General features: G+C 41.0%; 1 protein-coding gene across 2 annotated transcripts; it reads right to left on the bottom strand.

Moving 5' to 3' along the window:
- Positions 1–412: 412 nt before the first annotated feature.
- DIO2 (iodothyronine deiodinase 2) lies at positions 413–13,193 on the bottom strand. Of its 2 annotated transcripts, none has more exons than XM_084521405.1 (2): positions 12,470–13,193; positions 413–1,267 (listed from the first exon to the last, which is right to left on the bottom strand). In XM_084521405.1, the coding sequence occupies exons 1-2, from the start codon at positions 12,689–12,691 to the stop codon at positions 650–652; spliced, it is 840 nt and encodes a 279-aa protein (XP_084377531.1). In that variant the 5' UTR covers positions 12,692–13,193; the 3' UTR covers positions 413–649. The 2 variants fall into 2 exon arrangements, with proteins under 2 accessions (XP_084377531.1, XP_084377532.1); XM_084521406.1 differs by having other exon boundaries at positions 607–1,267.
- Between the last annotated feature and the right edge of the window lie 388 nt (positions 13,194–13,581).

The following is a 13,581-nucleotide window of genomic DNA, read 5'->3' as shown; positions in this document are numbered from 1 at the left end:
GTAGATGGAATTACATAGTTAATATGCTGTGCAGAGGTGTCCATAAAGAGTACAAATACCAGCATACAATGTTTCATCTTGATCTGAGCAGCCATCTGCATGCATGATGCATTGAATGGTGGTTCCTGTAGCCTCTGAACAAGAAAATCTCTACCAGGAGGGAAGGCTTGCCACACTCGACTGCATTTCTATGCAAAGTAATTGCAAGCCCCTGGCTCCTCCAAAGTTGCTTGCATTGGCCACAGGAGGGTAAAGAAGAGTTTCTGATGAAATGCACGGTATTGCCTTTCCATAGATTGTCTTCCAGGCAGCAGAGCTTCCAGCTCACCCCAGGGCCGACACTTCATGAGATGGATTCTTCTGGGAGACAGCTCTTTCTTATCTCACCACTCTTCCTGCTCAACTGCAGCACCTTTTCGTAGGAGCCTCTTCACCTGTCCCATAGGGAGCGCAAGAGTGGGATATTTTTCTTCATACAATAATGTTTCTGTGGAGTTAGTTCTTTATTTTTTTTTTAGTTTTCTTTTCCTAGTTAATGTTCATTTGACCTTTTTATCAAATGTGTTCTCCTGCAATCATCTGAAAAACCTTATTCAAACTAGCATGTTTTCATTTGTGTTTTGTTTTTGTTTTTCCCTTTTACATCACCTTAAAGGGACACACCTGTTGACGCATCTTCTTTCAGAAATGGATTTCATCTTTTGCTGAAGTTTTGTTCCAACCAAAGCCGAACCTCCTGCAGATTGTAGAAAAAGGGGCCTTTGCCTCCTAGATAGGCAATTTTTTGTCTCTGCACAATGCATACTCGCTCAAATGAAACCCCATAGGCCACATTGGCATTATTGTCCATGCAGTCAGCCACCACCTGACACTGAGGTGGCAAGGAGAAGCGCTCTAGGAGTTGGTGAGCAGCTGCGCATCGATCTTCCTGGTTTCTGTGTTTCTTAACTTCAAATGAAGAAGGAGAGATTCCAGGGGCAGCCCAGCCATCTGATGGGTGAGCCTCATCAATGTAGACCAACAGAAAGTCAGCCACACCAGAGAACTCTTCCACCAGCTTGCTGAAGGCCGACAGCTGGCTTGTGAATGGTGGTCAGGTAGCTGAACCAAAGTTGACCACCAGTGGCCGCTCAGAGTCGGCAAAATCCAGAAGGTGGCATTTGGTTCCACACTTGCCACCAACATTCTTCCAGCTGCTACTGCTGCCATCGCTGCCCTTGGCTATGTGGATTACACTGGAGTTTGGGGCTTCTCCTCCCAATTTGACCTGACAGCAGAACAAATGAAAATATAGCAAGTTAGTGTGACTTGCTTGTCCAGTATCCTTTATGATTACTGTATTCAAATCAATAGTTACCTGTTCAAATACAAACTGCCCACATGGACACTAGCATTGGGATTCTAGATAGAGCAAATCATCAATAACAGTAGCCTCAAAAAGTTCATCCTGTCCAACCCCACTCACAGAGCAGGGAAATGTGGCCTTCCTGATAGGTATACTACAGCATTAGGGTTACAAAAGTGGTTCCAAAACCTGTCTTATCCTGTCTACCACACATGTAGTCCTGTCAGCCTTATGTATTTGCAGACTCTAAATTGCTTTCAGGCAGACTACTTTCCATTTCTTCTCTCTTTTATTTATTTATTTTTTTTTTCTGTGACAGTTACTTCCTATGTCTCATAAGCTACACCTGTTTATGCACTCCAGATGTTTGCTTTTCCTAAAACATCATAACTGTTTTGGTAAACTATAGGCCAGGACTAGGAGTTGATGAGGAGTTAGCTACTGAGCAGTTATAATGCCTAAGTCCTATTTTCAGCCTTTCTAGTTGTTCCGCATCATGGCTTTGTGTACTTCACCAGTCCAAGCTGAATCTGTCACTTTGCACTTGGCCAGCATCTCACATTTCCAAGCCATTTTTCCAATTTTTCAAAATCATTCTGCATTGTATTCCTGACCTTCAAAACACATGCAGTGCCTCTCAATTGTGAGAGGTTTGCAGATTCCATGTATATATTCTCTTCCATTCTGCAGTCCAGTGATGAAAATACTCAAGTACTAAACACAAGAGAGATCCCTGCAGACAGCCACTCAGTACATCATTCTGTGGACCATTAATGACTGTGCTCCTCAAAGCGTTTTCTAACCACTTTGCTGTACTTTGATTAGAGTGACACATTTCCTTCCAATGGAATTCTTCTCTGTAAGACTGAGAGAAAAGCAGCAAAAAAAGAAGAAACTTTATAAGATAGCTGAAGTATGATGAAATAAAAGTTAACTGTTCTCAGATCTAATCCCTGGATCTAACTCAGATCCAACAGGCAATTATGGAAAAGTCATTTTGCTTGACTGTTTCAATTTCCCTTCCTACAGAATGAAGGCAGAATATATACATCTCACAGAGGGGACTGCCAGAATAAGGTGGAGCCTGCAGAGGGCTCCAAGATCCTTAGCTGATAACTGCTATAGAACCACAAAATATTACTACATAAGACAATTAGTTTTAATGAGCTCTGCCACAGCAATTCCTATGTATCTGCCTTTAACATCAAGCTCTAGTAGAACTATGCAATTATCCCTTTATATTTCTCAAACTCTTTCTCTCTCTGTCTCCTGTCTATTTGATTATGTTCAGAAGTGTTGCTTTGATGGACACATACAGGGCCAAATTCTGAATTCCTTCATATTTCATCCATTTCTTTCTCAAGCTACACTACAAATGAAGTCAATAGAAGTGAACAATTAATTATAACCGTGTAAAATGTGAATAAATTACTGATTTGGGGGTGAATTTTTAATCTACATTTCATGCTAGGGTATTCTGATTAGTCAGATACAGTAAGAAGATATATTAATAGCTGTATAGTTAACTGATGCGATTGCTGCTGCACACATTTCTAGAGACAAGTATATTGTATGTTGGGTCTTCCACTTCCCCCCAGAAACCTGACTGCCCTGAACAAATCTATAGTTATCATTACTCAGCATTATTTCATCAGAATGTCCATAGAAACGGAGTCTAACTAAAGTAGATTTTGTAAGACCCTCTCCTTAAAGATGCCAGATTTCAGACTTGCATGAGAAGGTCTCACAGCATGTTGACACAGGACATAAACATAATTTCAGCTATTTTCTGTTGGGCACATTGAGACAAAACATGGTGTCCTTCACTCAGAGAACAGCAAGAGAGAGAACCACAGAAAGACCAACAGAGACCCATGAATCTCTCCAGGCTGAGCACACAGTGATGGCATCACTGAAAGCAACAAAGCTGTAATGACAGGCAAGGGGAGCAAGTGCTGCCCCAGGAAACCACCACCTTCCATGGCCCCTGTAAACCTGCATCTGCAGCATGTGTTATCTGCTAGAGCTCTGGTAACAGTTCAAAAAAAAAAAAATGAAAGAAAGGAAGAAAGAGAGAGAGAAAGAGGAGGGAGGAAGGGAGGAAAGAAAAGCCTCATGCTCATTTACCTTTGAAAGGAAGCAAAGTTTGAAATAACTGAGGTCAGGATCTGCTGGGAGTGTGGTCTTTCCATTGAACTCAAGGAAGGAAAAATACTGAATCCTTGTTATTGAGAAGAAATTACGTCTCGCTAGAGAGGCAGGCTCAGAGACTCAGGGTATAATGTTTGTCCATGTTACAAGATATTCACCTTGTATCATTTAAGAGGTGCTGCTGCACGCCACCTACTCCTTTACAGGTAGCAGGTACTCTTCTGCAGAGCTGTTGAACATCTCATTTTTGTCTGCCATTCTATGCAGTAAGACAGGAAAAGCAGAAGTAAGGTAAAGGTCCAGATATGAGCAAGAAACACAGAGGTCATGATCATCTGTAGCTGATATAATCATCCTGAGGGCTGCATTTAATCCAAAACTAGCTAGACAACTCCAGAGATTTAAATTGGTAACTTGCAAAAAAAGGCACATCCCAAAAAAACCAACACCTGCACATCTGCACAAACACTAGGTGTGTGTCGTCCCCCCCCCCCCCCCCCCCCCGTCCTCGCCCTCCCCCCCAGAAAGCTTAACTGTTCTTGCACTACCAAGTGATTGCTTTTTTAGAGCTGAGTTGCCCAAAATATGTCTTTTGGGCAAAGCCTGACATGTAAGCATCTGTGCTGCACCCACTCACTGGATGAATAATGGACCTCAGTATTTAGGAGCGTGTGCTCAACCAGTCAAGGAAAAGAAGTAATCGCATGTGATTTATCTCATAAATCACAATTAAGCAACACGCTTCGGATTCCTGATATTTGCTGGCACTGTTGAGAGAAGAAAAATAAAGGTAAAAAGGACAGAACTAAAAAAATAAGAACAATGAACAGGAGTTGCTCAGGTGACAAGAAACGTCTGAGCAGCTGCTCCCCTGACATTTCTGGCTTTATTTAACAGCAGTATTATGCCTGAAAATACTCTAACCAACAATAAAATCTTTAATTGTGAAACCACAGTCTGCTTCTTGAACATCTTTATGCAGAAAGAGGCTAAATATCCTAAGTTCCTCATTACCAACTCTTTCCTCGGATCTACCAAATGTTTCTTTTCCTAAGCAAGTTTGCAAACCCTGAAAGAACAGACTAACAAATGCACTCCCATTGAACACCAGCATGAGAATGCCTTTCAAGTACTATTTTAACACTGATACCAATGGGGGCAATGCATTTCACTATTCTCCAATGACGCAAGTTTGTATTCTCTTGTACTTCTTATTGACCAAAAAACGGATGGATTTAAGAAATAAAGTACAACTACGTCCAATGTCACCTTATAGCAGTTTCTCTTTATTTCCCACAGCCACAAAGTAAGTCTCATGGCCGCAGGTTACCTATCACGTTAATTTTTGTCTCTAGGAGTGCTTGCGTTGTATTTTTTTTTCCCTCTTAATGAGACATCCTTGCCAAGAGGGCATTCACAAGGCATTTTCTGCTCTTGCAGAGGAGTAATTAGGTCGGTGCCTTGTTCCATGCCAGTGTCAGGCACTCCAAAAAGCCGCCCTGCCCAGTCGTTAATGCTTAAACATAAGCAGCGGCATCTCTACTAATTGGTCTTGATGAAGCGCTGACGTTCCCAAAGGGACTCTTTATTTCACCAGGCTCGGGAACCGATTGACACAGGATGACAATATCATCTTTGCTGATCATCTGCATTGTGGGCCTTGGCTGTCTTCTTTGTTGTTATTTATTGAAAGAAAAAATAGCTCTTGGAAAAGAAAATCAACACACACAAATACACACACAAAAAAATGCATTCAGCCAAACCACTTTTGAAATCTTACACAAAGGCAGGCAAAATATATGTTCTGAGAAACAAACCAGCAGAATTTCCCTCACACGCAATCCAGTATTTCTATAATCACGTACTTGTGTGTGTGTGGAGATTTGTGTGTTCAGCCGCCAGCCTTCTGGGCAGCAGGCTGAGGTGGAAACCAAACAAGGTAGTCCAACCACGTGTGCGAGCCAGCCCAGCCATCAGCAAGAGCAAGAGCCAGCCTGGCAATAAAGCACCAGCTTGCATCGTTTGAGTGAATTCTGCGTCAGCTTGACAGCCTTGGTACTGCATCTCCTCCTCTGAGTCTGCACACAGAGCAAAAAGGGAGCAGGGCTGCTGATGTTTTAGCATGCAGACTGCAAAACGGAGGAGACTCAGGAGTGGGAAAGAAAGCCCTATTCATAAACTACGGGCTAGAAATAGTGCATACTGCTAACTTTGTATATGCTATACAAGGATGAGGAAAAGTCCCATGGACAAAACATCGCCTTCTCATTTACCTTTTCTTTTTTGTTGCTTTGCTTTTATCAGGTTTAGCATAACCCTCCTGGGATCCAGTGCACTGAAATATAGCTTTTCATTCCCTGCATGAGAGATTTTCAAACAGTTTGGCAGACCCATCAGGCTGTGTCAACCCCCTAAAGAAAATAGGTGTTGCCAGACAATTAGCAGTCTGTGATATTAGCTATTTAAATGCAGACATGCTGTGATTGGGACTGGAGTCCAGCAGTTCATTATGAACTGAGTCCCTAGAGCTTTTTGCTCCTTTACAAATTCCATGCTTTTCTTTGATTTGATTCCATTCAGCTAAACATAGCCTGCAAACAGCCTGATATTTCTCATTGCTTCATCCAAATCATAATCAGACTCTGGCTACAGAAGTGTACATATTATTATTTTTGTTTTCTCTTTTTATACGTCCCAGAGTTGTGCAGTGGATAAAAATTACAGGAGGCTCTTTTTAGGAGTAGTGTACAGGAATGGGAACTCTTCATTTATCATGTGGAGATGGCAGTTTGCTTTAAGAAACTCGAGTACCCGAATTGGAGGGCAGAGATTGGAATTTGCTAGAGTTCTTCCAGAGTCCAGAGTCTTTATTTAGGATCAGGTGTGTGAAGCTGAGGAAGGGAAGTGGGAGACAAATTAAAAGGTCACAGTCCAGATAAAAATAACTAGTCATATGCTGCCCTCTTTATTTAAAAACTGACAGTCCCACAAATGACCATGCAAGGCAGAAGGAAAATATAAAGGAGCCTTTTGCCTTGCACTCTTATAAAGAAAAAGGACAGTTTTAGTTCCTCTGATCTACAGGGAGCCTGTAGAAACATTTCTTATAGCTCATGATCCCCTAAAGATGGGAGCATGGCCTATGACATTGTGGCTTTTGGGACACCGTGACCTGCAGGATGCTGGCTACCCCCATGAACCCTACCTACAGATGCCAGAGGCCTTCACCAGTCTGTATTAACCACCAGATCCTGGGTAATGGACATTTGAGGCACACTTGAAAGTAGTCTGAAGGATTATTTATTCTTTTTCCTCAGCTTTAGTACTGTGTAAATTCACAGTGCTGTTTTGCTTTGTTTTGTTTGTTTTTTGTGTGTTTTTTTTTTTTTTTTGGAGAGGCAGGGCTGGGATGCAAGGACTGTGTGCAATCCTTTTCCTGGATGGTACACATTAGCTAGTTTTCATGTGGCTATTACAGCCAAAGGAGGGTCTCACAAGGGTTTCATAAAAAGGTAAGCAGTCCTTTCCATCGGTTCAAGAGAGTTTTTTTCCTACATAAGAGTGAAAACAGAAGACTGCACAGAGAAAGTGCAGAAGAAATGTAAATCCTCAAAATGAAATGGGCATGTTGAGACCCCATCAAGAACTGGAGTCACCATATTATTTTTCCTACTCTTTGTCTGCCTTGAATGTTTGAACTGTAAGCTCCTTGGGAAAAACTGTCTGCTGCTCTTGTTTAGGACATTGCCTAGCACAATGGGTTCCTGATCTAGGTTGGTCCCCAGACAGTGCTATAACAAACATGATTATATATTAATAAAAATGACAATGTTTTAATAATAATGCCAATGACAAGCCCAAATCCTGTTGAATTTATGTTCCAAACACTGCAGGAAAGGTTTTAATTGTGGTTTTGTTTTGGGCTTTTTTTTCATTTCTTTCATGATTGTTTTTATTTGAAAATGTCAATGAAAACAATTCTGCTAACTCTGAACTTTGTAAAACCAATGAAAGCTTTTAATAACACACAATGTCTAGCTCTAAACCCTGAAACTATGTAGCATTCTCTCTGATCTTTAAAGGATGTCACCAAAAAGCAGAGAGATACTGGACAGACAAAGAGCAAGTAAAGCATGGTGGTTTTCTATTACCTTCATATACTGCTTTGTGACAACATTGCATAGCACACACTTAACATCTCAAAAGATGAGAGTTTTCCTCTTCTGTGTGATGATTTTTACTTTTAAGTATAAATGTGCCTATTAGGCAGGCAGAAGTAGCCAAAGGCAAAACAAGTGTGCATCCTTGCAGTGTCAGGAAGATCTCGCTGGGCATTACTGAACCACTCTACTTGCTGCTGAGCCCAGAAGTAAGCCCAGGCTCTTAAGCTGGGACCCTGTGCTGGACCTTCCCTCTCTGCTGGGCTTGTCATGCCAAAGCTTGCTGCTGTCCCATTACAGAGACAGCCAAAAGCTGTAGAACTACATGCACACACCCATTACCATGCCCCTGTGGAAATTCCATCATCCTTCTGAGGACTGTAATGCACATGTAATGCACACATGTCTATGCACATGTGCTTTGTATGCCCACAGGTGGGCTGCTCAGCATTTGGCTGCATCAGAAAGATGACATTGAAAAAAATACCTGGCATAGATCTTTCCCAAAGAAACACACTAGGTTGGAGAAGAGGGAGGATTTCCTCTAGGGTAGTCTTATAGATCTGTGCAGGGAGCCAGGAGCAGAAACTGTGCTGCCAAAACACAAAGCTCATATCTGGCACTGAAAATTGACAGATAAGGCCTTACCACTGGGTGCTGATATGGAAAAACATTTTTGTACCCGTTTTAAAAGCATCTTAGGATAACAATTTCTCACCTTTGAAATCCTAGAAATTGGTCCCTGTACTAAATGAAGCATGGAGCTCACGGTGTGGGGGTGGGGGAGAATCTTTTCAAATGAAATACAATACTTCTTCAAAACCTCTCTAGCTTTTTCACTTTTTCTCTGGATTTCTGCAAGATACATGACATGTTCAACATCCATGATGTGACGCTTCACCGCATTCATATAGAGGGCCTATATAGAGCATGCAGAAGGCATACTAATATCCTCCCCAAAATCTCTTTTGTTTATAATCTCTTATTGGTGGTGTCCATGCATTCAATCTACACATAAATGTGTGTTTATACAAATACAGAGAAATGAGAGTGGACTGACTCTTTAAAGAGCAAATTACGTATGCCTGTGTGTGTATTTTTGCATTTATACACATACATTTATATACATATATATAGACAGATACACACATGTGTATGTAACTGTATACATACAAAAACATATGAATGTGTAAATACCTACACACATATACATACATGCTTTGCTCTTCAGGAGTCAATCCACTTGTTTCTGTAGATAAACAGAGCACAGCAGTAAATTAGAAAAATAACACCTAAATAAAACAGTTGCACTCTTCCACTTATATAAAGTTATTGTAGCTTGTCTACTAGCTCTACTTATGTCTCATGACAATTAATCTGGTCCTAAAGACTCCCTTGTTGAAGATTTGCTTGCCTCTTGGGAAAGAGTAGGAGGAAGATGTTCCTTACATTATAAATATGTTGCAGTGTAGACAATACCAACACTGAGTGTGACAGATAATGAACTCAAAGCTAAGGAAGTAAAAAGAAACATATTAATCTATGATAAAATTTACATATGAAAATAAACAAGATACCAGTCATTTTGATTCCAGTACAACAATAAAATGTGGAGAAAACAAATATAAAATCAGCCAATAAAAGAGAATACAGAAAGTACATACATCAGACTGTGCATTGCTTATCCACTGAGGATATTAAAATCTTCAACAGTTGCTAGGTAATCTTGCATATGAAATTAGTGCCTTAACAAAAGCAACACTTAGTAACAACAAAAAGCAGAACAAAAGGAAGTTGAAATCTGGGTAAAATATTTAAAAAATTCTAGAAGGGAAAGTGCATCAGAATAACTTATTTCAAATATACTCTACTTTAGCTATTCCCAGATCATCTCTTGTACACGCTTGTCTTGCAATAAAATTCCCTTAATTCTGGAACTGTCTGTGTGCTGTCAAGGCAGAGCTCCTTTCTTAGGATAAATTCACATTTAATCTAGAACCTAGTATTTACCCAGTGAGTTTTTCTGGAATGGCTTCCAGTAAATTTTCCTGTGAATATAAATAGTACATGAAGTACTTTTATGTAAAACTCTGTGAAACGTACTAAAAAGAGTTCTGTGTAAGTGACAAAACATTGTACAACCAAGAATAGTTACTGCTCTGGATACAGTCTTCTGCTAACTGGCAACGCTTCTGCTAAACTTTGGTCTGCCTCAACCATCTTCAATATTGCTATTCTAGCTGAAAAATGGTGATCATCTCATAAATGCTCCTAAATGGAATGAGCTTAAGCACCTGCCTAAGTACTTGACTAATACCTGACTTTATTTAGAAAACTGGAGAAATAAGCAATCACGGTTATGATATAGACTGCATTTTGTATCCTGATTCCATACAGTATTTTCATTTCCTACCTTCACTAACTGGCTAAGATTAAGATATGACAACTGGACGGTCCCATTTAGGAAAAGCTATTTTTGAGGAAAAGGATATTTTGTAGGACAACATTTAATACATTTCACTATTTTCTCATGCTCTTTAAACTCTTATGCTACAACAGTGTATATTTGATTGTTTTTTTCAATTCTACCAGTAGTTTTCCAGCTGAACAATTTTTTTCCCTCTTACCTAATGAATCAGCAGAAGACTCTCCTCTACTGTCCATATAATGACTCTCCTCCTTCTGCTATTACTCCTCAGCTTACTTGTCATCTCTATAGTTTGATCTCTACATTTATCTACCTCTCTGACAATAACAGTTTTTCAATAATCTTCTAGCCTTATGGTCCACAATTCTATAAAGAAAAAAGCCAAATAATTGTTGGTCAATTACTTTTGTCTTGAGGTTGGCGGGAATAGATTATTTCCCCTTTTTGTAACAAGGTGAGAAAATCTGGTTATGTTTTTATGATTTTTTCTGCTGAGTCCACTGAGGCCCAGAATTTATTCTAAGGACTGTAGAGCTTAATTGACTTGGATAACCTAGATCATTTACTGGTGATAAGGAAGACACCTAAATTCAAGTTATGTGTTTCATTGCAAACACCAAAACTAACACAGAAACAGCCTACCTGTATCTTCTGCAGCTGATATCAACAGTACTGAAGGAAATGTAAAGTTTGACTTTAGAAAGTACAGAATGGCATGTATCTTCTTTATTTTAAATGATTTTATATTATTCAAGTAAAATAAGATTGAAGAAAATCCATGGATGAGTGGCTCCCTATAGCTCTATACCTTCTCTAGAACCTGGGCTGTATACAGGTTAAGATTTTGGGAAGCGGAAATCTGGCTGTTTCAGAGCTGTGCTACTGACTTCCACTGGAGTCTTGACCAAGTCATGCATTAACTGTCCTGTCTTGCCTGGTCTGTAAAACTGGAACAATAACGTTCACTGGCCCATTTAACGAGGCCACTGAAAAATTTACTTAATGCCTGTGAAGAGACCAAAACCAGAAACTAAAAGGGTTAGGAGCATAGTGAGTTTCAGTATTCATCATTACTTCATTTGGGTAGCCAGCTGGCTGATTCCTAGGGTGGCAATAAGAGGTTGACCCATTTGGCAAAGACTACTGTTATTTATATTTGTCTTATACTGAAAATTAATGTCTCCGTGGCTTTGGTTTCAGGCTAAACAGCTTGTATTCCACATCACAAAGCCAGCAATCACCACCACCAGCTCTTCAGGTCTCTAGGTAAGAGCAAATTACAAAAGCCATTGAGGTGAGGTGAAAGGGGGGCGGGGGGGTAATGTGACACAAAAAGAAATATTTCAGAAGACACAGAGCTATCATTTGGATAGGATCCCTATGACTTCATGACATCACATGAGGTATGTTAAATTAGATGGTCTAAATAAGACAACACATTAACAGACTAAGCACTGTTTTGGAAGCCACAGGGCTCTGAATCCAGCTCTTCTACTTACTAACTGGGTGGCCTGTAAAAGAAATTTCATCTTTTTGGGTCCACCTTTTCAATCTATAAAAGGGAACTATAACTACCTCCTGAGACCTGGGTAGCACCACTGGGTAATGTTTGTACATAACTTAAAAGGAAAAAAAAAAAAAAAAAAAAAAAAAAAAGTACATGTTGCATAACTGCTATTAGCATTATTAACTTAAATCACCAGGCAGCTGTCCCTCAGCTAGTCCAGTTCATTTTTAATCTCTGACATGTCCCTCTGTCACTGCTTTCATGAGGAAAAAAAGGCTCACTGTTTCACTCCATGCAGTTTTACTACTAGATGGATGCTTCCTCCAATCTAAAAATTATTATATGAGTAAGAGAAATTGCCAGTGCAATGACAAAGGTTCATTTTTATCCTTTACGCTAATTAAAACAATTCTATCTGTGTCGCGTAGATAACATCTGCATATCTAGAGCTGTGTCTCAAGATGCAGGCTGCATAATCTCTGAGGATCTCAGGTGGAAAACAAACGACAACTTTAAGAGCAGTGAGAGCATCGTGTAATTATTGTTACACGAAGAGCCTGAAGTACTTTATGAACATGGTTATTCCTACCGGTGGGGAAACCGAGGCACGGCTGTAAAGTGGCTCGGCCGTGGCTACAACACAGAGTGCGAGTAATAGAGCAGAGCCGGCAGCTCTCCAGTCTCCCCAGCTCTTAGCCCCCCTCTCCCACCCAGCTGAGCTTGGAAGAGGAGACACCGCGCTGCGTACACGCTCATCCCCTTCCCTTCCTTCCTTTCCTTCCCTTCCCCTCCGCGGCGGCGCCACGGCCAGCCCCCAGCGCTCGCCCACCCGCCGGGGCCGTTCCGAGGCCGGGGCCGTGCCGGTGCCCGGCACCCACCTGCTTGTAGGCGTCCAGGAGGAAGCTGTTCCAGACGCAGCGCAGCCCCTCCGAGGTGAGCATCCTCCGCCACTCGCCGCGCGCAGCCTTGGAGCGGCTCAGGAACAGCACCATGTGCTTCAGGAGGATCACAGAGTCATAGAGCGCAAGGAAGAGGCAATTGGAGAAAAAGACCGGCAAGATCTGAAGCGTGATCAGCAAATCCACACTTAGCAGACCCATCTTCCCCGCTGCTTCTCTTCTGCCGGATGACTTCAGCTCCCTTTTTTGCCCTGTGCCCTCATTTAGAAAAGTAAAGTAAAAAGCATTTTAAAAGCCTCTTTGCCCCCTCTCTGTCTCTCTCTTTCTTTAAAACGAGCAGAGATGGTTAAACACGAGCAGGCTGGTTAAAAGCGTAACTGCATGATACTCATTCAACTCGGAGCTGCCTCTTTCTCAGAAAGTAAGAAGTTAACAGAAATTCTTCCCTTAACCAGGAGACTTTCTGATTTTGTTGAAGAGAGAGGCAGCTGTGTTTCCAGTTCCCTGAAGTTACAAAATTTAAGCTGAGATTGTTAATTGTTAACTTTCCTGCACTATCCCATTGTTTCTCAGCTATTTAAGCACTGAGCAGACCTCTCATTTCTGTGTCAGGAAAGCTAGCTACCAGGTGCAACAATACATTTTTTTAAAAAGGTTTATGTACATAAACTTTCTGTTCCTCCCTCCTTCCCTCCCTCCTTCTCTCTTTCCCTCCCTCCCTCTCTGTTCCTGCCTTCCTCCTCTCTCCCTCTCTCTTGCTATCTGCCTATGGTGCAAAGTGCTTTCCCCTCTGGAGTCCCAGCTTGCTTCCCTGAAGCCTTTTATACATTCCCTGGCTAATTGCTGCAATAGAGAAATGAAACCCTAATCTTAGTAAAGATCTTGACGTCAATGTAAAAGAGGGCTTTACTTTGGCCAGGACTGCAGTGAATAGAAAAGTGAAATTCTCAAAACTTTTTTTTTTTTTTTTTTTTTTTTTTTAAGAGAGGAGAAAAAAGAGAGAGACAGCAAGGGTGGAACTTTGCTTTGCTTTGAAAAGGAAGAAGAAAAAAAAACAATACACTTCTGACTGCTCTTAAGAAATGCTTTCA

Source organism: Aythya ferina (assembly GCF_964211825.1).
Source record: "Aythya ferina genome assembly, chromosome: 5".
NCBI classification, from domain to species: Eukaryota; Metazoa; Chordata; class Aves; order Anseriformes; family Anatidae; genus Aythya; species Aythya ferina.
The sequence above is the reverse complement of the archived record's forward strand: the minus strand, read 5'-3'. Positions and strand labels throughout refer to the sequence as shown.